The 24173-nt window shown below is 48.5% G+C and overlaps 1 protein-coding gene and 1 long non-coding RNA gene across 3 annotated transcripts in view; one reads left to right on the top strand and one right to left on the bottom strand.

Annotated features, from left to right (window-relative positions):
* Positions 1 to 2654, top strand: part of LOC309345238 — a 114221-nt gene extending 111567 nt beyond the window's left edge. The window contains exon 2 of the long non-coding RNA XR_014158130.1: positions 1268 to 2654. This is a non-coding gene — a long non-coding RNA (uncharacterized lncRNA). The remainder of the gene's footprint in view (positions 1 to 1267) is intronic.
* Positions 1980 to 22804, bottom strand: FKBP1A (FKBP prolyl isomerase 1A). Of its 2 annotated transcripts, none has more exons than XM_081868196.1 (5): positions 22623 to 22804; positions 22457 to 22504; positions 4314 to 4426; positions 3555 to 3689; positions 1980 to 3045 (listed from the first exon to the last, which is right to left on the bottom strand). In XM_081868196.1, the coding sequence occupies exons 1-4, from the start codon at positions 22657 to 22659 to the stop codon at positions 3561 to 3563; spliced, it is 327 nt and encodes a 108-aa protein (XP_081724322.1). In that variant the 5' UTR covers positions 22660 to 22804; the 3' UTR covers positions 1980 to 3045; positions 3555 to 3560. The 2 variants fall into 2 exon arrangements, with proteins under 2 accessions (XP_081724322.1, XP_081724321.1); XM_081868195.1 differs by having other exon boundaries at positions 3525 to 3689; positions 22623 to 22803.
* Positions 22805 to 24173: the final 1369 nt, after the last annotated feature.

Below are 24173 nucleotides of genomic sequence, written 5' to 3'. Positions count from 1 at the left end.
CTCTTAAGGCAGGAGAGGGAGGGGGCTTGAAGCGGAGCGCTTACTTGTTGAGCGCAGACGGAGGAAACGGGATCTTGCGGTTCAAAACGGAGACCTGGCTATTTCGTCTGTGTCCTTCTCGCCATCCAAAGTTCCCAGCCTCAGTTTCACATGACTGGAAACCTTAAAATGTCCCAGGAGGAAGATGGATGAGACATTCTAAAAACAAGGGGCACACTAAGAAGTGCCACCAACACAGGGCTACTTAAAAGAATCACAGTTCGTTTCCGAGCACAATTCAAAGTGTTGGTGCTGACCTTCAAAGCCCTAAATGGCCTCGGTCCAGTATAACTGAAGAAGCGTCTCCACCTCCATCGTTCTGCCCGGACACTGAGGTCCAGCTCCGAGGGCCTTCTAGCGGTTCCCTCCCTGAGAGAAGCGAAGTTACAGGGGACCAGGCAGAGGGCCTTCTCGATGGTGGCGCCCACCCTGTGGAATGCCCTCCCACCAGATGTCAAGGAAATAAACAACTACCAGACTTTTGGAAGACATCTGAAGGCAGCACGGTTTAGAGAAGTTTTTGATGTCTGATGTTTTATTGTATTTTTAATATTTTGTTGGGAGCCGCCCAGAGTGGCCGGGGAAACCCAGCCAAATGGCCAGGGTCTAAATAATTTATTATTATTATTATTATTATTATTATTATTATTATTATTATTATTATTATTTTTTATTATTATAATACATATTAGTATAATTTATTATTATAATACAGTGGTACCTCTGGTTGAAAACGGAATAGGTTCCAGAGGCCCATTCACAACATGAAAGGAACGCAACCCACGTCTGCGCACATGCGGGTCGGGATTTGCCGCTTCTGCGCATGCACATGACATCATTTTGCGTGCATGCGCGAGCGGTGAAACCCGGAAGTAATCCTTTCCGGTACTTCTGGGTCGCCGTGGGACGCAACCTGAAAAAACGTAACATGAAGCAAACGTAACTGTACTATTATTATATCCAGGGACAAACCACATAGGTATTAGTCTATTTTTACCTCCTTTTCTTAATGGTAACATGGGCCATTCATAATGCAGGAATAGTCTTCACAACTGTGAGCAGCGCAGTGTGTTGGGGGCAAGTGAAGACAAGCTGCAGCACAGGCTTCCTCAACCCTCCAGATGTTTTGAGACTACAATTCCCAACATCCCTGACCAGTGGGATGGGATCCCTGACCAGTAGCTAGGGATCATGGGAGTGGTAGGCCAAAAACATCTGGAGGGCCGAGGTTGAGGAAGCCTGCTACAGCAACTAACTAGAACATTGTTCATTGATCCTGCTCAAGGTGAAACAGAAAACGCATTTTGGTCCCTGAAACTCATTCCGATTGTGCAGATAAAATATAACTGATGGAATTCTACAGGATGTGCTATTATTGTGTTTTAAAACAGTCAAGATCCAAGGATTTCCCCCCACCCCCAGGCATGTACCTCCAGATCGTACAGGTGTTGGGCACCTGGACACCTTCACTTGGGTGCAAGTGGTTGAAAGCCAGGTGCAAAATGTGCCTTGTGCCTGGCTAATTTCAAATGTTGCCTCCAGGTGTCTTAAGACTACAGATCCCACAAGGCCCAGCCAGCACGGGCAGCAGTCAGGGAAGGTGTGAGTCGTAGCCATAACCTCTGGAGCGCACAGTGTGGCCTACCCCTGTTTTAATAAGAAAACACGCCAGGTTCTTGGCAGCTGATCTGAGCTGTGACACTGGAATTCTACCTTGGCACAGGGTTATCCACACACCTCATGCCTAAACCGTGGGCACAAACTGCAGAACCACTTTGACCCTTTGCAGGAGCTAGGCTGGTGCATGGCTGGATGCCTCGGGTGCCAAGGTGCGAAGGAAAGAACAGGACAAGAACACAGCCAATAAAGACGCCGGAGGCCAACCCATTTCCCAGAGCAGCAAGTGGAGGCAATAACCAAGACAAACAACATGCCCAGAGTTGAGAAAAGCCAGCGTAAAGCGTTTTTATTGCAATAATAAAACTCTATGTGTTTACGTGGTGATGGTGGAGGAGGCGGCGGAGGAAGAGGCAGCGGCAATTCTCTTACCAAAACTCACTACGTGAGGGGATGGGGAGGGGGTCAGCAGGACACCAAGACGGGGGCCGCTGCATTGCCCAGGCGGCTGTGGCAAGCTGCGATGACCAGCATCAGATCTCCGTTAAGAACTCTCTACGGTGTGTCCGCACTCGGGGGGGCTGGGGGGTGGGCATGGGTTCACACCACCCCCACCACCCCCCGTGGGGAAAGCAGCACCTTTTGAAGTCCTTGAATTTAGCTAGCTGCAGGGATTCAGACTGCTAAAAGGTAAAAATATCCTGAAAATCCAGTAGAAAACACCACGCACCACAGTACTGGCGGGGGTGCGGTGGAAGAGGTCAGTGGGCTGGGAGAGAGAGCTGTCCCCAGAGCAACAAGGTTGACACTACGTCACCATGGAAGATGCCCCTTCCCCAAGATGGTAGTGGTGGGGGAGGGGGGAAGAGTCCCTTGTGGCCCCAGGTTTCAGGCAGAGAACCGTATCAACTCCTATGACTGAGGCTGCCCGGTGATTCAGGCCTCGACAGCCTCTCAAACTGCTTTGTATGGCTTTGCAGCAGAAAAATCGGGTTTTTTAATACAGAAACGAAACAAAGGCTCGCCTCGTTTCAAGCAACTTTTCCTATATATTGTGAACCAACCAGTATATTTACTAGCAATGCTCGATCATACACAACTCAAGTCTACACCAAAAAAATATATAATAAGATTAAAGAACCTGACCAAAACAAAACAAAAAACCAATAAACCCCAAAACAAGAGAACAGATAAGCTGAGGTTTTACAGCATGTAGCTTAAAAATGTCAAATATTGGAAGGAAACAAGGAAGGAGAATCAGAAGCAGAGCCGAGTGACCCAAAAACATTCAAATCAGGGTGGATGTAGTGGACAGCTGGGAAAGCTCCATACAAATTCATGTGCATTCGTCTTGAAGCAGAGATTTCTGGATTTCTCCATGTGCCAAACCTGTCAAGGCAAAAAAAAAAGGGGGGGGGACTTGCTTTAGAGTTTGCCCTGGAGAGGAGGGGTGCAGCTGAGCTGTACAGAGAATGAGAGAGAGAGAGATAGAGAAAGGGGCGGGCGGAGAAAACAGGCGCAAATGCCAAAATAAAAAAGAGGTGGAGAAGATCGGACACCTCAGCCCTGTTGACTCAAGGCGTTGTGCCCATTAGTTGCCCAGGCAACCCTGCTCAGGTGCCAAGTTCAGCTCTGGCAGGAAGCTCTCAATCTCCTGCTATTGCCACTTATGGCAAGATAGTCACGCTCTGTGCCAGGCTGATGAATGGGCCCGGGATGCCTCGTTCTAGAGATTTCTGCGCAGACGGAGGCCTCCCAACAACTGCCTCTCCCTGAGCCACTGGAAGTGCCTCTTTTCTGTCTGTCTGTCTGTCTCTCTCTTTTTCACACAAACACAAACCGAGGAGTCTTCCAATACCGTCACCTACCCTGGAGCAGGGAAAAGGAAGAACACATGCCTCTTGTCATTCCATTTTTAGAAGCTCCACGTCAAAAATTAGGGTGGCATTGGGTGGGATGATACCCGGGTGGCCGGTGGCACCGTAGGCATAGTCTGGCGAGATTATCATCTTGGCTCGCTGCCCAACGCTCATCTGCAAAAGGAACACAGCAGGCCGTTAGAGCAGATGAAGCCTATTCCCACCTCCCGCTTTCAGCCTTTGTTTCCCTCTCCAGAAGGTGTCTGAATCCTCGTTTCTGAAACACACAGGCCGGAAAAGGCAAGGTGCACAACAGGGGGACAAAGAAAAGCCTGCCAGCAAAAGGTCTCAGGTTTCCCTGCTGTGTCGGGGATGGACGGACTGCGAGACACTGGCTGGCCACATCCTTCATATTCCCTCCATTCCAGCAACAAGGACAAGGCAGACAGGCTTAGCTGCAAACTATTCCCGAAAGGATGCTGAGAGATGCCTCCATTTCTAGTCTGCATCCACTTCAGTCTTAACACGAGATGGCCCGCATGAGATGCAAATCTCTCACCACTGTGACTCACATGCAAAAGGCAGGGATAAGACAGAGGTTGTTCTCTCCAGGTAAACCCCACTGAGGTCATTACGAGCCAGATCCCAACTGCGGGGAGAAATCCCAGCCGGCCCTAAATATCGCCCCGTCCCTTTCAGCCGCCAAACCTTCCCGCTTCGTGCACAGAAGGCAGGAAGAGCCCCCAACTCTCCTCTCCGCCCAACTCCTGCTACCTGGCACTGTTCAAACCTGCACACCTGGGCAACCCCTTCTTCCCAGCCACGGATGACCTCCTGTTTGCCCATCACAAACTTGAATGGCTTGTTCCTGTCACGGGACGAGTCGAACTTCTTTCCATCCTCCAGCATACCTGCGATGGAAAAGGAAGCACATGTCATCCTGGGGGCAAAATACACCCAAGAGAAACATTTCCCAGGAGGATGGTGCCAGCAAAGTAAACAAATCCGACACATGTCAAAAAGCACAGGGCTCTCAACTGGGGTGGGGAGAGGAATTCAGATGGCAGATTAATTCAGTGAGACAGATTTCAGTCGATAATGGTCAACTATGATGGAACCTCAGAACGCCATGGAACTCTAACGTCCAGCGCAGCTTCTGATTGGCTGCAGGACGCTCTTGCAGCCAATCAGAAACTGCGTCTTGGTTTCTCGAATGGATTAAATTTGAAAACCAAAGTACGACTGTAATACAAAATCGGTAACCAGGCACCAGGGAGACGCTCTTCACAAAGTTGGAGCCCATTCCCTTTTTCTTCCGATCCCTTCTCAGTGATTCTTCAGTGAATCCCACAGACTTGACCCTCAGTCCTCTTCCCCAACTGAATGGAAGTTTAATTCGTCTTAACTGTGTTTGCACATATTTCTGCTGTTTCTTCCTTCCTTCACTTCCTCCTTGCAAAGGAAACTTGGATTGTAAGCTGCTTGGGGCAGAGGATATGTCCTTTCTGAAGCCTTTCTGCTGCCAGATGAAAATATGCTCTGACCCTTCTCATTTTCCTGAGCTCTGGTGAGTAAACCAAGAGAAAGACCCCACCCTCATAAAGCCAGCCAGCACCCCCCCCAGCCCCCAATTAATCAGGATTCCTCAAACCACGGTCATGTCTGCACAATGCCTCCCCAAATTCCCAGCTGTTAAAGCAGAAACGTGGAAGGAAAAAGGAATTACAAGACAGGGATTTGGTTACCAGCACTGTGGCCAACTCATTGAATGATGCCATGTCATGCAGAAACCAGAACAGACCCCCTGTGCCCCACCTAGAGGGGCAAGAGACCCACCACCTGGCTGGCAGCTTTTGCATCTGCTGAATGAGTGCCCAAGACCCCAACCGCAACGTGTCCTTCAAGGAAAGGTGCTGCTTCTAAAGCATTTTTACTTGGTATTATAAGTGGGCACATGAATAGACACAATATTAAACTGTTTTTATACACAACGACAGCAGCAAGAGTATTGTTGGCCCAGAAATGGAAGCAAGAAGAAATACCGACGAAAGGAGAATGGCAGATGAAATTAATGGACTATGCAGAATCGGATAAAATGACAGGAAGGCTTCGAAACCTGCGGGACCAGAGATTCACAGAAGATTGGAAGAAAAATACAAATTTGAAGAGCAACTGAAATCAACAAATTACGCTAGTAGGACTACAAGAAGTTTTTTAAGGAGGAATATATGAAATATTTGCAAAGAAGAGAAAAGAAGAGAGACATTAGGTATGATATTTAAATGTAATAGTGGAAGTAAGAAATGTAAATTAAGTGGAAAACATTGGAAAATTTTCAGATGTGATTGATGCAAGCAAAAAAAAAGTATAAGATATAAAAGTATGTTTAATAATTGTTGAAAATGATATGCTAAAAAACCAATATTTTTTTAAAAATTCTTTTTTAAAGGAAAGGCGCTGCTTCTAAAGCACTGTGAAATTTTTCAGTAGCGGGGCATGAGCAGGATACTAACTTTTTCTCAGCCAGCCCAGGGTTATCCAAAAATCAGCCTTGTGCCCCAAGTTCCCATTTAATTACAGAGGTCACAGGCACATCCAGACCTAACGTGACCAAGTTTGCTACACGACATCAAGTTTGGTTGATGAAACCACAGAGCGACGGCATCTTAGATGCACAGGAAGTTGTGGTGTTCACCAAACGAGAGGACCACAACATGAACTTGTGTCTCGCCTGCTCCACATCGCCTCCGGGAAGCAGGGGAGAGAACTGATAACACGCCTTTAGTGTACTCTTAAAAGAGCTACCACTCAATGTCAGCATTCAACAATTGAAAAAATGGGTTTTGATTTCTTTTGAAAATAAGAATGAGAAGCAACAGTAAGGCTCTAACAAAAAATAAATCCAGGAGTCTAACTAAGGCCAGTGGATAATTAGGTCATACGCTGTTCAGAAATAAGCTCTCTATAAAACTCCATACAAACAGGCCACACACTTACTATTCTGAGATGTTCCTATCCAGGGACTCCCATGAGCCCTCAATCTGTTAGCCACCTCAATCTCTTAGCCACCATCCATCCTCCAACCGCCTCCAGACACTCACAGGACCTTCAAAGCCTACACAAGCAGCCGTGCTGGAACAGACCTGGGGACTAATAGAGAGTCCAGTATCCTATTTTCAACAGTCATGAACCAGCACTCAAAGGCCAAAGGTCCTCCCCACTTGCTCTTCAGCAACTGGACTAAAGGAAGCAGATAATATAGGCTCAAAACATTGCTTCTAAATACCATATTTTTCAGTGTATAAGACGCCCCCATGTACAAGACAGCCCCTATTTTTGGGGACTAACATCTTAGATAATGGGGGCGATGGCACAGAGTTGTTGAGCTTTTTTTGTGGAGGACTGCCCTTGACGCAGCTGCCAATAACACGCCCAATAACCGCTGAAACCAGTGGCAGCAACCAATCAAACGTCCACCCTATGTACTATCCATGTATAAGGCAACCCCAACTTTTTACCATATTTTTTTATTAGAAAACAAAACAGAACACCTAGTCTTATACAGTGGTAGCTCTGGATGCGAACGGGATCCGTTCCAGAACCCCGTTCACATCCTGAGCAGAACGCAACCCGCTTCTGCGCGTCATCGCTATTCGCCGCTTCTGCGCATGACATCATTTTGAGCATCTGCACATGTGCACGCGGCAAAACCCAGAAGTAACCCGTTCTGTTACTTCCAGGTCGCCTTGGAACACAACCTGAAAACACTCAACCTGAGGCATCTTTAACCCGAGGTATGATTGTACACATAAAAGTATGGTACGTGATAAATTTTATGAAGTACTTTGACTACTCTAAAATAGTCTATGAACATTAAGTGTCATTAGGGGAGGCTACCAGACATAAACTGATTGTGCTGCTCTCTGCTCACAACTGTGCAAAGCAGGTTACATGTGGCTGCAAGAAAAGACCCATCGACTGATATTTCCAGTGCACTAGGAAAGGCAGAAAGCAACCTGAGAAAAGCCTTTGGGGAGCCCTTGCAGCTTGCAGGCATCCGCAACAGGTCTGCCACAACCATTAAAGAGGATTAGTTTGTGATTAAGTGAGATATGCAGCTAAGCACAGGGCTAGCCAAGAACTTAAGACCAGCAGGGAAGGAGGTTCCAAGGACCTACATTCTGGTCCAGGGAAGAAAACAGCAAGGAGCTCTTTATCGCTTGAAGGTCCTGTATACATCCAGTGCAAGACCCCTCCTGCCATGGGGCTCTTTACAAATTAAGAGCCGTGGTGAGCTTGGATTGCAATGGCCAGCTTGACAGGATCGGCTTCCATTTTAAAAGGGCAAGACTCATCTTGGGAGACAGCCGAGCGAGATACAGGGACATTAGTGTCCAGAGCAAGGAGGTTGGTACGTTTGTCTAGTCTGCCTCTTCCCCGACTGGCCGATTCTGAACTTGAAGCGCTCACAGGTTTTGAGCTTGGTGAAGGAGTGAGGACCCACGTTCAGCACAATTCTTCCACTTTTATTTAGAACGTGCTTCTAAGTCACCTTTCAAGGCACTGTTTGCCTAAAATGCGCACACAGCTTAAACAAAAGCAGATGAATTAATCACGCACAGTTATTTTAAAAATAGGTCAATTGAAAGGCACGACGGCATAGATCCCAGGAGCTAAAAGAATGTTACACATTCTGAAATTCCAGTCAAAGGCGACTATGGGGTTGTGATGCTCATCTCGCTTTCAGGGTGAGGGAGCCGGCGTTTGTCCACAGACAGCTTTCCGGGTCATGTGGCCAGCAGGACTAAACTGCTTCTGGTGCAACAGAACACCGTGACAGAAACCAGAGCAGCGCATGGAAACGCCGTTTACCTTCCCGCTGCAGTGGTACCTATTTATCTACTTGCGCTGGCATGCTTTCGAACTGCTAGGTTGGCAGAAGCTGGGACAGAGCAACGGGATCTCACCCCGTCACGGGGATTCGAACCGCCAACCTTCTGATCGGCATGCCCAAGAGGCTCGGTGGTTTAGACCACAGCACCACCCGCGTCCCTGCCCTATACCTGTAGATCTCAGGGCGATTCACAACGTAAAATTGCAATATAAAAAAGATAAAATACATAATAAAGACAAAGACAACCCAATAAGCCCCACTTCCACAACACATTTAAAAGTTCTCAGCATCCACAGAACTTTGGCCTTGTATTATAAAAGAGCAGGCCTCAGCCCCATGGCAGGGAAACTCTTTTTCAAAGTTGGTGAGCTGTCTTGATAATCTGCTGCGGGGAGTGTGAAAAATTCCACTGAGCACGCCTAGATTAGCCTTTGGGATCCAAGCACAAGGACCTTTGGGAATGCCCTGAACAAAAGGACTCTTGGAACCTGGGAAATTTAAACCCGCCAGGCAATTCGACCCAAGTCAAGCAATGAAGATAGGCATCAGCAGTTTTGTTTGGGTATGTTCACGATGCAATCCGTCCTCGTCTAGTCAGAAGTAAGCCCCACCAAGGCCAATGGGATTTACACCTAATTATATGTGCATGGCAGGAGGAAGGAACCCTTTTCCTCCAACCCAATGGCTGCACTCTCTTCCAGGCAACCTCCCAACAGTTACATGGCCATTGGTGGGCGTTGCCTTTGTACAGAAGGCCAGTTTCTGCACATACTCCGGGTGACCAGATTTCAAGGACACATTCTAGCCAGGTAAACATATTCAAGGAGGGTGGTGAGGAAGGGCCAGCAAGGGGAGCCTGTCCACCCGTGGTGTATACCATTTCTGCTGCTTCTCTATAGTAAGACGACAATAACAGGAGATCAAGAAAAGTTCTGCACTTACATTTTACGCACGAGAACGCAAACATGTTACATGTTGTCATCACGCAAAGGGGTTCCATGCCCAGTTTAGCCAGGACAAACTTTGGCTGGGACAGACAGACAGACTCTAACAGAGTCCTTCTGCAGGGAGCATCCATGTCACCCGTAACTTGATGACGACGAGTTTTGAGAAACAGACCTTGTCGACAAAATGTTTAACCAGACTGAAATTTTCTCCTAAGTGTTCTGAACACATGTCTAGAGGCTGCACGGGGGTGGAGGAAAGAGCACATTGCAAATGATGCGTGAGGCTTTGATTCCGATCTTACCGGAGAGCAAGGAACTGAGCATCCGTATGCTACCACCATCCTGCTCTCAGGCGCCACCTTTCCAGACTCCCCGTCACACTGCTCTCCAGGGACGCATTCCTGTTCCAGCCACTCCTTTTGACTGGCAAACCTTCTATGTGCCTAATGTCTGCAATGGCCTAAGCCACAATACATGTATGCGTTGAGGTCTTCCCCTTCTAAAACGTCCCAAGGAGGAGGATGAAAAAGAGGCACTCTTTCCCACTTACACTTTTGGCTGTACTGTTGTACCTTGGAAGGCGAACGGAATCCATTCCAGAAGTCCATCCGACTTCCAAAACGTTCAGAAACCAAAGCACGGCTTCTGATTGGCTGCAGGAACCCCCTGCAGCCAATTGGAAGCTGCAGAAGCCCTGTCGGACATTCGCCTTCCAAAAATAGTTTGCAAACCAGAACGGTCATTTCCGGGTTCGCGGTGTTCAGGAGCCAAAACGTTCGAGAACTAAGCTGTTAGAAAACCAAGGTATGACTGTATGTGCCCCTGAAGGTTCGGATTAATTCTACTGGAACTGACTAGGTCTGAAGGCAACCCTGATTAGGGAAGTTTTTAATGACTGATGTTTTAATGTATTTTTAATCTCTTGTTGGAAGCCGCCCAGAGTGGCTAGTGAATAAATAATAAATTTTATTCATTTATTTAATTTATTTCTACTACTACTACTACACAGATCCTCTGGAAAGTGATGTGTGATCTATGCACCCTCTTGCTTCCTTCCACACTGTTCTGAGGCAGGAGAAGTGTGCCAAACAGGCCTATAAGGGTCCACAGTCCCTTCCTTAAAGAGATCAAATGAGCTGAAGGTGCAGGGCAGCAGCTGGAGGAAGGTGGAAAGGTTTAGCCAGTAGAAGTCCGACAGACCTGAACAGCAAGATATTGAAAGCAGTGAGGACAGCGGTTGAAACTGAAATAGTGTGAGCCCACAGCAGCGATAGCAAAGTGGTGAGAAGGAGGGCAAAGACGGCCAGTAACGCACACCCTGCCTTAGGACTAAAGGAAGGCAACAAAGTGGTGTGGCTGTATGCACTCAGATTTCTTAAGTAATTTTTCACCCTATAGGATGCACATTTTCCACTCCAAAAATGAAGGGGAAATGTGTGTGCGTCCTATGGGGCGAATGCAGGCTTTACGGTATATACTGCACAGAAACAGGACTTCAGTAGAGCCATACCCCAGTTTTCCCAGGCTGCCTGACTACCACAGTTGCGGCTCTTTTTCTTCCTAGGGAGCTGACAAGAACTCTGGGGCAACACCACATGTCTTCACAGAATGACTTCTTAGGAGAAACTTGTATGCGCGTGCGAACAGCACAAAAGGCACCTGAGCTCAAATAATCCCTAAAAATCCATGCGATGCTTTGCGCCTTTTGCTTTGGGGAACGAAGGCCAGGTTCCTGCAAAGGGGGAAGGTAGGGAAGAACACAACAGCTCCCCTGCGCTGCCTACCTGCTCTCAGGTTGCCAATGCCCTGTATTAAAGCACCTCAGATATGGGTCTCATTAACAGCCCTGGTTTTTGATGTCAGGAGCTACAGACACACAGGTGTAGATCTCCTATTAGTTGTACACCAGGCGTGATCAGGGTCGGCTTCCGCTGCCAGCATTCCCTTCTGCACATGGGCTGGGCAGAACTCTCCCCAGCCCAAGCCAGATTCGAACAGTGTGTGCTCTTATGCAGACTTATAAAGCACAGCAATGCAAGGGAACACTTCCTAGCCCAAGGGCAATTCAAAAGAGCAAAGGGAGGAAGTAGCTGCATTGTTTTCATTACTTGTACTTGTCAGCATCGCCCTTGAGCCAGTGTCACCAACTGGACTCATGCACTTCAACCCCGACTGGGCTAGGCGAGCTGGGTAGCACTTCCAGAGACCACCTGGTCAAAGTGCTGTGGACTCACAGCTTAAAGTTGTGAGCACCGGATTCACTTCCACAATACAGCAGAGTCGCACAGCAGAGTATAGCAGAGTCTGGCAGTGTATACACGACTCGGAGAGCAGCTCTGTAGAATATCTTCTTTTATTCTATAACTACAACTATAATACAAAACTATATACAGAGCTAAATAGGTCTAAGCATAAAGGAATGCTGCACTGAGTGTCTGCAGCTGCTCTTAGCAGCAACCTTATCTCTACACACGATCTCTAACACTCAGTCTCTCTCTCTCTCTGACACACTGACTGACTGACTGACTTGGTGCTGGAGCTGAATAAGTAGAAAGCAGAACACTGCTCCTCCTCTCTGGAGAATCAGCAGACTCGTCAGGAGACTCTTGGATATGGGAGGGGTGAAATCTCCTCAGTACTTGGGCTTGCTCAACAGTAGGACAGTGTTTCTCAAACGTGGGTCTCCAGCTATTGTTGGACTACAACTCCCATCATCCCTAGCTAGAAGGACCAGGGGGTCAGGGATGGTGGGAGTTGTAGTCCAGCAACAGCTGGAGTTTGAGAAACACTGGAGCAGGACACAAGGACAAGGGAGGCTGTGTGTGGAAGGTGGAAACCGCTCCCCCTAGAGCAGCGGTTCTCAACCTGTGGGTGCCCAGATGTTGGACTACAACTCCCATCACCCGTAGCTAGCAGGACCAGTGGGTCAGGGATGATGGGAGTTGTAGTCCAACAACATCTGAGGACCTACAGGTTGAGAACCGCTGCCCTAGAGAGAGGTCCGTGCCTTTGGTATTCAAAGAAGCAGTGATACAGCCTCTGCTGGAAAGAAAATAATATCTGGACCCCTCTGATTTGAACACCCACTGACCCACCAGGTTGCGTAATATGGCTCTAGGGTTTCTGGATTCAAACTAGTTATGCTAGATGCCTCCTAGGATAGATTTTGGCCTGGAAGCCACCTCTGTTGCACAAGCAGATGACACAGGCGGGGAGATAGGTGAAGAAGCAAAAGCCTGTTTGTTCTCCTGGCCCTCTCAGTAGAATTCAGTACAGTACTAACTATGGTTATCTTTCTGGGCTGCCTTGGAGGAACAGGAATTTAAAAACTTTCCCTTTAAATCCAAAGACATTTATCCTCTTCAGAATGCAGCACTCAACAAGAAATCAACAGTTTGGGGTTTGTTTTTTCCCCCATGTATGCAGAATTGCATAACAGTCCCCACTTAGGGTAACAAATGTTTACTGGCCTCGTTATCAAATTAAGCCAGCCTCCAAAACAGCCAAAGAATACCAAACCCACACGATTTTTTGTGAATCAAAACACATTCTTGCAGCAAAATCAAATCTAACATTCCAAGCACGGGGGAGACTGCCAAATACTGACAAGGCACAGTCCCCACTTGGAGCAGGAGGAAGAAAAGGAGGAGGAGGAGGAGGAGGAGGAGGAGGAGGAGGAGGAGAGCCGAAGACAAAGCCAGGACTCCCCTCCAGAGCAGGAGGATGAATGGAGATGTTTGCCACCATGGATAAGGAGGGGAACGGCCGAGAACAAAGAGGAAAAGTTGACAAGGTAGAAAGTGCAGCTTTGGGCCCGGAGCTTGAGACATCGAGGGATCCAAGCAGCAAACATCCGTTTTTCACAAGAGGCCAATGCCTGTACGAGAGCTTCCACATTTGAAGCAGCAGCCCTGCTCAGCTTCCTCCTGGGACAAGGCGTCGTGCTTTCTAGCTCCTTGGAATTATATTTTAAGAGATGTCTGAGGCACCTTTTTACAGAAGGCGGTAAAAATATTCCTGTTCAATAGCAGCCAAATACAGTTCAAGAACTGTATTTGGCTAATATTTCTATTCTATTTTATTTATTTATTTTTGCACTTCACATCATTTGGCTGTTTTATCCTTGCCCGGGTGAGTGGGGGTTAAGGCTTATCTCAAGGAATGCAGCATGCATGTACCGAAGTAAAATGGCATAGCATGCAGCATCTAATGCAAAAAATAATAATAATTATGAACCTAACAAGAGTTTGGCTGCTGCATGAGACCAAAGATCCAGCACTTTGTTTTCAGTGGCCAAGCAGGACATGGACACAATGGCACACTCCTTAAAGCCTTTTTCGGCTGGTTACTGAATTGGTCTTAAGAAGTTAAAATGTTGAGTAAAGGTAAAGGGACCCCTGACCATTAGGTCCAGCCATGGCCGACTCTCACGGCGCTCATCTCGCTTTACTGGCTGAGGGAGCTGGCGTACAGCTTCCAGGTCATGTGGCCAGCATGACTAAGCCTCTTCTGGAGAACCAGAGCAGCACACGGAAACGCCGTTGACCTTCCCGCCGGAGTGGTACCTATTTATCTACTTGCACTCTGACGTGATTTCGAACTGCTAGGTTGGCAGGAGCAGGGACCGAGCCACGGGAGCTCGCCCCATTGCGGGGATTCGAACCACCGACCTTCTGATCGGCAAGTCCTAGGCTCTGTGGTTTAACCCACAGCGCCACCCGCGTCCAAAAAATGTTGAGTACGCACTCCAAATAACCACAACATGCGAATTCTGCACAGCTGAGATTCCACTCCCAACTCAAGAGCACAAGTCCCCTGCAATTATTTCCTGATCAGGAAATCTATATCCTTCTCTCAAAAGCTGGAAGAATTCCAAGGATGCTAAAACTAGTCTGTATGGACAAAGATGGTACTTGAGCTGCTGAACATGCATTTGTGGCAGCCATCGTTTATTAGCCAATTCACCTTTCTGTGGGTCACACTCGTTCAAATGGAGCAGCTCCCACAAAGCCAACTTAGAATCATAGAATTGGGACCCTGAGGATCATCTAGTCCAACCCCCTGCAATGCAGGAATACGCAGGTGTCCCATACAGGGATCGAACCTGCAACCTTGGCATTATCAGCACCACACTCTAACCAACTGAGCCATCCTGTCAGGGGCACCTCAGGCATTATGCGGCAGCACAGAGGGGCAGGAAAGTATATCAACTGCCCTGAATGCCATTTTCTGACTGTGGAATTAGATAAAGCAATTTAAAGCCTAATGCTAAGCTTGCTTAGATGTGAGCCCCATTGAATTCAGTGCTACTTATTTATCTCTCCCACCTTCAGTAAAAATCACTCCCAAGTAGATTTACTCTCAGGTAATCTTGCACAGAATTGTAGCATTTGCCGCAGACGGCAGACACCCTGTGTAACTCTGCTGCAACTCACTGCCCCTCTCTTAAAAGGTTACTCGATCAGAAGACAACAAAAGGCTGCATTTGTTGCAGGAAGTGAGAAACTGCAGCCCTCTGAGTGCCTGTAGCCTGGGCAACAGTCCTATACGTGCAATTTGAATTGAATGAAGAATGGCTCCATTTCAAGAAGGTCAGACATCTCGCATTCGCTGGGTCTTTGCCACAGTTGGCAGGCTGCCCTCCAGAGCCTCAGAAGGCAATGTGCAAATTGGCAAGAGGCGGCCCAGGAGTTCCCACCCACTTCGATTTGCAGCACAGAGAGAGCAAGGAGCATCTCAGAGGCTGCTTTCGCTGCGGCTGCACAGCTGGCCTTTCAGCTACAAAGGCTCCTCATCACCTTACACGGTAAAGTCCTTCCCAAGCAGGCAAACGTCCCCGTTAAAGCCAGCGGCTGGAAAAACAAAGGGCATTCCTGTCCCGGAGCCGTTTACTTTGGGAAGGTATGAACAGAATGTGCAACATTTCCTAGAGTGCCATCTTGCTGCACTGGAACAGAGACGCGATTCCCTGGCAGCCTATGGAGCCTGGCAGCTGGTCCTGTTAGCAACAAGAGGCTTGGCGGTGGTGGGCAAAGGTCCAGATTTAAGTCAGGATACGAAAGGGCACAGTCTCCCAATGACAGCTTATTTGCAAACTTTGGCCAGCTTCGTCAGGTTCTACAAAAAGGCAAGATGGAGACCACTCACAGCAGCTGCCCCCAGAAGACACAGGCCAATGGAGGGCAGAACACACACATTGCTCGCTTAGGAGGAGGAGATCCTGGGAAAGGGGAACGCGGGAGGGAGAACAGGCAAGCTGGGGCTTCCCCAGTCTCCAGCACTGACTCATGGGCAAACAGGGCCTCCAAAGGAGCCTGCGTCTCTTGGCACCTGTCAACGCCGTCTCTGAATGGCTCACTCCCCTCAACTGCCATGACATAGCCCAAATCATGCTCGGCACTCAGGGCCATGCATTGCCAAGGAGGTGGGCATATTTACAAGCACACTTTTTGCAGAGAGCCCAGAGACAACCTGCTTTGCTTAGACCCCTGAAATCTATGCTCTTGTGTTCTTGACCACTGCTTTCCACCCATTAGATTGTATACATGAGAAACGGGGGCAGAACCACCCATTTAAATTAGCTTGTTCCAAGTGTAGAAGTAAAATAAAATACAGGTAAAGGTAAAGGGACCCCTGACCATTGGGTCCAGTCATGCCGAACTCTGGGGTTGCAGCGCTCATCTCGCTTTACTGGCCGAGGGAGCTGGTGTGCAGCTTCCGGGTCATATGGCCAGCATGACTAAGTTGCTTCTGGCGAACCAGAGCAGCGCATGGAAACGCCGTTTACCTTCCCGCCGGAGCTCTACCTATTTATCTACTTGCACTTTGACGTGCTTTCAAACTGCTAGGTTGGCAGGAGCAGGGACCGAGCAACGGGAGCTCACCCCGTCGCAGGGATTCGAACCGCCGACCTTCTGATCGGCAAGCCCTAGGCTCTGTGGTTTAACTAGCCACCCACGTCCCTTAAAATACAGGTAGCGCTCAGTAAAACCCATTGCAGGATCACTGATCTAACCAAAAGTGTGCTTCAAGAAGAAGCTATATATATATTATTTTCCTCAAAATAGTAATCTCAACAGCACACAACCTAAACAATTCGGCGCCGCATCCCAGCAAGTTTTGCAACATGCTATATAAGATGCCAACACACAGCATCCCAGGTGAAGGATACTGGCCAACATGAACAGGAAAAATCCTTTCCCAACTCGTGGTGAAAAATGAAGATTGCCTTTTAACTTCTGTTACCAGTCAGATAAGTCCTTAAGCGGTCAATGTTTGGCATCCCCTGCAAACTACGTCTATACGTTGTTAGGCCCTGACCCTCAACAGTCTGAAATGACATCGGGTGCACGCAATTTAGTGCCACACTACTACACATGTTCCATCTGCAAAAGCATTTTCGCTTGCAAGGCAGAAAGATCCCCCTTGCACTGTTCTGGGGGTACCCCAAAACCCCAGAGCAAGTTTCAGGGAGCACAGGGATATAAGGGGGGGGGGAATCCCATTTCGAAATGAACTGGCAGAGTTCATTAGGTGAATCACACTCATCTTACAGTCATTTCCAATTGGCTATACAGTGGCATTCATGATCCCTGAATGGCTGAGATCACCCGAGATCAATACTCTGAGGAGAATTAATGGGATCAGAGGCGACTGAAGAGAAAAGAATATCAACACCATTTGTCTCAGAATTACTAGCTTCTACCTGAAGAATGAAACCAGATCTTTGGTTCAGCTCTCTTTTTAAGAGGTGTCCTGCTTCCAGTTCAGTTATGAAAATGGAGTGGTGGGGGCACAGATGCTTCTTACCCCACCAGGCCAGTTGGAGAAGTTGACTGTGCAAAACAGGGCCTGCTCTCAATAACATAAAGCTGATTTTAAATGAATTTCATGCTCGGGAGAGGAACACCTTGCCTGCCACATCTGGAAACGACTTGCAGTGGGAAAGCCCAAACCGCTCCTACTAAGCTGACAGTTCTTGTAAATGCATCTGAAATGCTACGCAGTCTTTGCGGCTCCTAAGAAGTTCAGGCACTAACAAGAATGAGCACAATGCCCCCAATACACAGGCTGCGGGCACAGAACCTGACCCAGGTTCCCTGTTGCTCCCACACTGGCACCAGAGATAATTCATTTATAGCTTGCATAATCCAAAACTGCCCCATGAGGTGTGGTCAGGATCGCAGTTTAGAATTCCCAGCACGCAACACATGCCCTGAAGGCTGTGGCGGAGAACCATCCTAACTTTTTAACTCCTGTGATACAGAACATGCAACCCTCATGCCCCAAAACCATTTCTCCTCTTCTTCCATGCTTTGTTCCCAAAACTGTTGTGTTGCCAAGAGAACGTCAGCAATGTCTAGGCAACACGATGGCCATGTACATACGCAATAGACAATCTTTATCGAATTCCTTCAAACCATAACAAGTACAAAATGAAATCTTTAGTTTCAAAGTCTCTGGAAATCTTTAAATGAAGTGAGGTACCAGACTTTATACGATGAAAGACAAGCTGTGAAGCTTTGTGTATTGGGCAAATATGATGTCCAACACTGAACAGTGATTCCAGATATTGACTACTGTTTCGTAGAATTCTCCGTCAGTGTGGTGGGAGGATATAGAATTGCTTCATAAACCCATCTTATTTCGAATGAATGTATGTAAATGAAAATATCAAATGCTGTGGAACAGTGCTCATGTAATAACGTAGTCACTGCTCACTGTCTGTATCTGGCATCTTGCATGTATGATCCCTATCCTGCTCACATCGGATGCCGCTCGCTAAATCAGACCAGGCCAACCTTTTGAGCAGATGTCGCCCTTGCCAAAAAAGAAAGCTAAACCAGAGCATGAAACACCTGAGAAAGGAGAGCGGCTGCATTTTAGCACCACGGGGCTTGCTCAAGGTAAGACGGTGTTGTCCAAACACACACACACACACCCAAATGAGGTGGAGATGACGGAAAGGCGCTGCCTATGCCTCAGCCCTCCCAAAATGCTCCATAGACACGGAAAAGGAAGGCTGCGCTGCCAGCACCAGAGGGCGGGCAAATCTCCTGTCCCAACCAACAGCCTCCAGGTCCCCTGCCAGCCATCCCTTTGTTCTTCCTGTCAGCGCAAGAGGCAGCCAGGGAGAGACCATCCTCATTTCCTTTCCCCACCCAATGACAGCAGGGAAGGGAAGAGAAACAGATGGAGTGGCTGCTAATCCGGGAGAGGCGGAGAGGGAGGAGGTCTGCATCGGCACCAAGCCTTCCCTTTGGCATCCAAGAACGGGGTCCCCAGGAAATACTACACAGGAAGGAGAAAGGAGATCGCAAGGGGAGGACGGCAGTCCAGTGAAGAGCTAGCTCATTCCACGAGCTATACAGGACAGAGCTAAAGAGAACCTCTCCAATGGGGCAGGCCCTTTGCTGTTTTAACTCACACCAGAGTAAGGCTGCTACACAGGGAGAGTCCTCCCTCATAAGCACCCAAGGGGTGCCGTGCCAACTCCCCACAGACCCTGCAGCCTGGAGGCCAGAAAATCACTTTGGCTTCCACAACTACATCATGGAACTGGAAGAACTGGTTATTCAACCTGGCGTCTTCCCCTAAAAACAGGATACTCTCCATCGACAGCATTCCCAGAATTTCCCTGGAGGCTTCCAAAAAAGATTTCGCTCCCCAGACTGCAAGTTTAACTGCTATCTTACTGCTTCCACCCGTTTGTCTCCCTTACCCCCCCCCCCCCGCCACCCAGGGATGTTTGAAGAGCAGCTACCACTCAGCTAGCGTTACGCCTTCTTCATATTTCTGGCGCAATGAGAACCCTTGCAAGTGCGTACAAAGCAAGGGATGCCAAGAAGAAAAATCAGCCACTACGCTGCTAAGAACCAGGCCATCCATCCAACCGCTGTTGGAAGAAACTCTACCCATATAAGCAGCTTGGTTGTTACAGCGCAACCACGACAAAGTATTCTGGCCTTGCATACTTCATGGTGTTCTCCCTCCCGCCACAAACAGCTTCAAGCCCTACAAGGAAAGAACTCAAACCTTCACTCCTCGTGGGCAGCCAGCTCTGCAGGTGCACAATGCATACCGTTCACTGCGTGGCATCAGGAACGTGGAACTCTGCACCAACTCCCAACATTAGAGCCATTATGATACAGGCCGTGATCGATTTGCACGGGGGCTACCTTCCGTGGCACTGCACACTTACGTGAAATCATGTATAATCCAAAACACCCACTCACTTCCAGGTTTGGCACAATGCAAGTGTGTGCATTTGCACACATTTTGGACGTACCTAGAATGGCCACTGCCTGTATTCTTGTCCCAGATAGTCTCTTCTATGCGGCACACACAGTCTCTCCATGGGTCAGGCAATGATGTGAGACGGCTCTCCGTAAAAATGGCAATGGAGCCTATAGAGACTCTTTCGGCCAGCTGCAATCCAGTAGTGGAATCCAACAGCCCTTCAGAAATCTGCCATACTCAGACCCTGGTTTCCTTCCATAAGTAATTCACGTATGGATCATCACTCACTGCATGCAGAAAGGGCAAGGGATTTCAGAATGCTGTGTGAATATTTACAATTTAAAGTTGCTAGAAGCCATAAGAGATAGAGGGCAGCCAGCAATTCCATGGGTGCCTATGAAGCCTTCTTCCAAGAGACTGGGCTGTCGCCTCCATCTCTTCCTAGCAATGAATCCCAGTACAGAAAGGGGAACACCTTAGTGGACAAATTAGCTGTCAGTTCCACAGATCAACCAATCGGGCTTCAAGCAGCAAAGCGAAATATCTACCAAAGAAGGTTAACACAGAATTCACGTTCCACCAGATTCAGAGCCACCCTCAAAATCGGGGGGCATGTTCTCAAAAAAGGGGCACAGGCAACATGCTTCAACTAAATACTTTCTCACTGCACATAGTGCAGCAGCTGACTTTCCAACTAGATCAAATTCATGGCGTCGCTCAACGATTTGGGCACTTTTGATCAACCTAGGGAGCAACAAGCTCTTTGCTAAAAGGGTTTAACATGAGCCAAAATGGAAGTACTTCACTTATAATATGCAAATCACCACAGTACTGCACCCAGGTGATTAAGTACAGTACTTTGGCACAATCGTTTGAAGACCTGTGCTTTCCTCACATTGCCAATATTAGATTTTGCAGTACAAAAATATGTTAGATGACCTGTGTAGCACCAAAGAATCAGCCTGAGTGCAGAAACAGTGACTGACATGCTAATGAACACTTGATAACAGAGACTACCTGAAAGGTAGCACATTTTTTAAAAACACACACACACACACACACACACACACACACACACGGATATGCAGTAATAAATGGAACCTCAGACCTATCCACATATCACTAAAACCACAAAGGTGTGAAAAATGAACTCCACATTAACAGCCCATTCGCAAAGACCACTAACCAACCCAGACTAACCAAAAGCATGCAGCAGCACCTCAGGTCCTGTCCTCGTGATCAGGATGTCAGGCATAGCAGCTTCTGAAAAAGGACCCAGGCCACTGACACTTGAAATAAATGACACTAGGCAAAATGCGTGAAGCTGAGGCTCCAATACTTTGGCCACCTCAGGAGAAGAGAAGACTCCCTGGAAAAGACCCTGAAGTTGGGAAAGATGGAGGGCACAAGGAGAAGGGGACGGAGGATGAGATGGTGGGACAGTGTTCTCGAAGCTACAAACATGAGTTTGACCAAACTGCGGGAGGCAGCGGAAGACAGGAGTTCCTGGCGTGCTCTGGTTCAGGGGGTCACAAAGAGTCGGACACGACTAAACGACTAAACAACAACAAGGCAGACACTAGGCAAAATGCACTAAAGGTCTGTCTCCCTAAGGCAGCTTTGTACGTATATAAAAATATCAAGATGCACTGAAACAAGAGTACACAAGGATCTGCCTTATCAGACCACAACCACAACCACATAAACAACAACCCAGCTCCCCAAAATGAAACACATTTTTTCACTCAGTCCTGATGGAAGTTCCTTAAATATTCCAACCGTTCAAAAGCAAGTAAGCAAGCTACTGTAACAAATAAATAAATTTGGGCAGATTGGATCTCGCTTACAAGAGCTGGCATGACAGACAATCACTTGGGAAACAGAGCAGACCAGAAACATAGAAACCTCAACCATGTTTTTTAGCCTTGCAGACGGAGAAGCATGCGGTTGCAGGCGAGGGCGGCATAAACCCCACAAGATGCCAACCACAGCCTAAGACCCCTGCCAGAAACAACAAGATTTATGACGAAATTGCAGTATTAAGGGCAAACAGCTTATCTAAGTAGTTAGTACCTTCCTTTCGGCGAGATCCTTTCCGCCTAGCCCAAGCACAGCTGCTTGGGAATCTGTGGCTGCTCCAGTAGCACCTCTAAGCAGGTGGTAGCTCAGGGAAAAACCACACACTGGGTTTAAACATGGGTGCTGTAGACCACAAAGCTCGCTGGCGTGGGGGGGGGGGCATGCGGAGAGACCCACACACAGCCACCCCTCTTCAATGCATGCAGCAAGACCCAAGGAGCATCAGTTGCCAAGGGAAGAAAGGGCACAGATTTGAGTCCCCACCACCCTATTTCCAAAAGCAGGTTGGGGGGGTTGCGATGCCCAAGAGGCGGTTAAAATGCGAGGGAGGGAGGGGGTGTTTTTGCAACCAGGTAAGGAAGGAGCCTCAGCCTGCCACTCATCCCCCCCCCCCACCTTTGACAATTAAGGATTGCCTCTAACCACTGCACTTTATGCCAGCCATATCCTAACCCTTTGCTGAAAGGGAGAAGAGGGGGACACACAGATTTCTGCTCCTGCCTCTCTCCCCCCCCATAACATTTCACCCCCTACAAGCTGAGACACACTCGCCCCCCCCCACACGCACAGTTGCCCCCTCCACCCCTCCCTTTTCTGCTCCAAGCCCAAAACGCAGCTGTGACCCCCCCTCCCTCCCTCCCCACCAGACACAGAGAGAGAGACCCTTTGCAGACGACCCCTCCCCACCCCAACCCAAAAGCCTCCCCCCCCACCCCCACATTCCGGGAAGTGGGGCGAGTGGGGGGGGTTTAAAAGAGGGTCATTCAGACGACGAGACTCACCCGTGTAGTGCACCACGCAGGTCTGCCCGCGCTTAGGGAAGGTCCTCCCTAGATGAGAGAAAAAGGCAGTTAATGGGGGGGGGAGAGAAAAAAGGGGGCTCGTGCCCCCTAACCTCTTGATTGGGGGGGGTCGTCGGTTGAGAGGGGGGGTCTCTCGGGGGCTCACCGTCCCCGGGGGAGATGGTCTCCACGCGCACGCCCATGTGGCCCGGCCCGCGGCGATGCTAGTCCCCAAAGGCGCACCGGGAGGAGCGGCAGCGGCGGCGAGTCCGGCAGGCGAGAGGGAGGCGAAGCAACGGCGGACGAACCACCAACGCCTGGAGCGAAGGAGGAGGAGGAGGGGGGGCGGGGAGGGAGGAGCCGCGCCTGCGCCCTGCCGTTTAGAACGGAAGCCCCGCCCAACGCCGACGCCGACGCCGCCCGGCCTCGCCTCGCCGGAGTCGGCCGCTCGCAGCCACGCCCAAGCCGTTTCTCACGCCCGCGCGCGCGCGCCCGCTCGGAAAGGCGAGGCGCACGTGGCCGCGGCGGTGGGAGGGGCAAAGAGGGAGAGGGGAGGCTGAGGGAGAGGGAGAGGGAGAGGGGAGAGCAGACGCCGCCGCCGCCATCTTGGCTGCTGCCCCTCAGGGAGGAGGAGGAGGAGGAGGAGGCGGGAGAGAGAGAGAGAGAGAGAGAGAGAGCGGGCTGCTCCCTCTTTCTCCCCCGCCCCCGACTCTCCTACAGACATATATATATTAGTATATCACATATACAGTACTAATATATATATATTGTTACGTTATTAGATATATAATACTAATATATATATATATATTATAATGCTAATAACAATATATATATTAGTTACAGATAGGTAGCCGTGTTGGTCTGCCATAGTCAAAACAAAATAAAAAAATTCCTTCCAGTAGCACCTTAAAGACCAACTAATAATATATATAATAATATATATATTAGTAGTAGTATATCACATACATATCATACATGTATGACGTTGTTCAAAGGTCAAATCACATCCTAAGAATAATAATGATTTTATTGTTTGTACCCCGCCCATCTGACGGGGTTGCCCTCAGCAACCTCTGGGAAAAGGGAAATAGGAAAAAATGGTCATGTCTGTGGTAAAAAAAAATACAGTGCGGTCCCCAAACATGCACATAACAGTATTTTCCTCTGCCTGATGAATAGGCTCAGATTCCCTAGTTGCTAGCGGTTCTTGTTTTTGTCTGTGAGCCGCCCTGGGTCCCTGTCAGGGGAAAAGGCAATAACAACAACAACAACAACAACAACAACAACAACAACAACAATAATAATAATAATAATAATGTGGTGGGTAGGCAGGCAAGTGTGCCGTTTATGGCTGCCTGCACTTCAGAGGGGAAGGGGACTCCCACTCATCGCCTGGGCCCATATCCTCCAATGTTTCTCCTGCAAAAATAAGGCTGAAGTATCTGAAGAAGTGTGCATGCACAAGGAAGCTCATACCAAGAACAAATTTAGTTGGTCTCTACTGGACCATTTTTTATAATATTATTTCTACTGTGTCAGACCAACATGGCTACCTCCTGAATCTAGAAAAATAGGGCTGTTTTATTCTACATCAGGGAGCGTCTCTTGCACAGAGACTTCCTGTCTCCATGGGTCACCTCCAGCCAATTGCAACTTTCTTGCAAGAAAGCTTTATTTGTTAGAAAATAAGTTTTGTTGTGTTTTTAAAAAAAAA

This window comes from Podarcis erhardii (assembly GCF_964252035.2).
Source record: "Podarcis erhardii genome assembly, chromosome: 6".
NCBI lineage: Eukaryota > Metazoa > Chordata > Lepidosauria > Squamata > Lacertidae > Podarcis > Podarcis erhardii.
The sequence above is the reverse complement of the archived record's forward strand: the minus strand, read 5'-3'. Positions and strand labels throughout refer to the sequence as shown.

What these genes read in the sequence shown, in the direction of transcription:
- FKBP1A (XM_081868196.1), bottom strand. Translation starts at nt 22,659, where the DNA reads ATGGGCGTGCGCGTGGAGACCATCTCCCCCGGGGACG. An exon ending in CTGCGTGGTGCACTACACGG is followed by an intron (nt 4,427 to 22,456) that starts GTGAGTCTCGTC and finishes TTTCCATCGCAG; the next exon opens with GTATGCTGGAGGATGGAAAG. An exon ending in GGGAAGAAGGGGTTGCCCAG is followed by an intron (nt 3,690 to 4,313) that starts GTGTGCAGGTTT and finishes TTCCTTTTGCAG; the next exon opens with ATGAGCGTTGGGCAGCGAGC.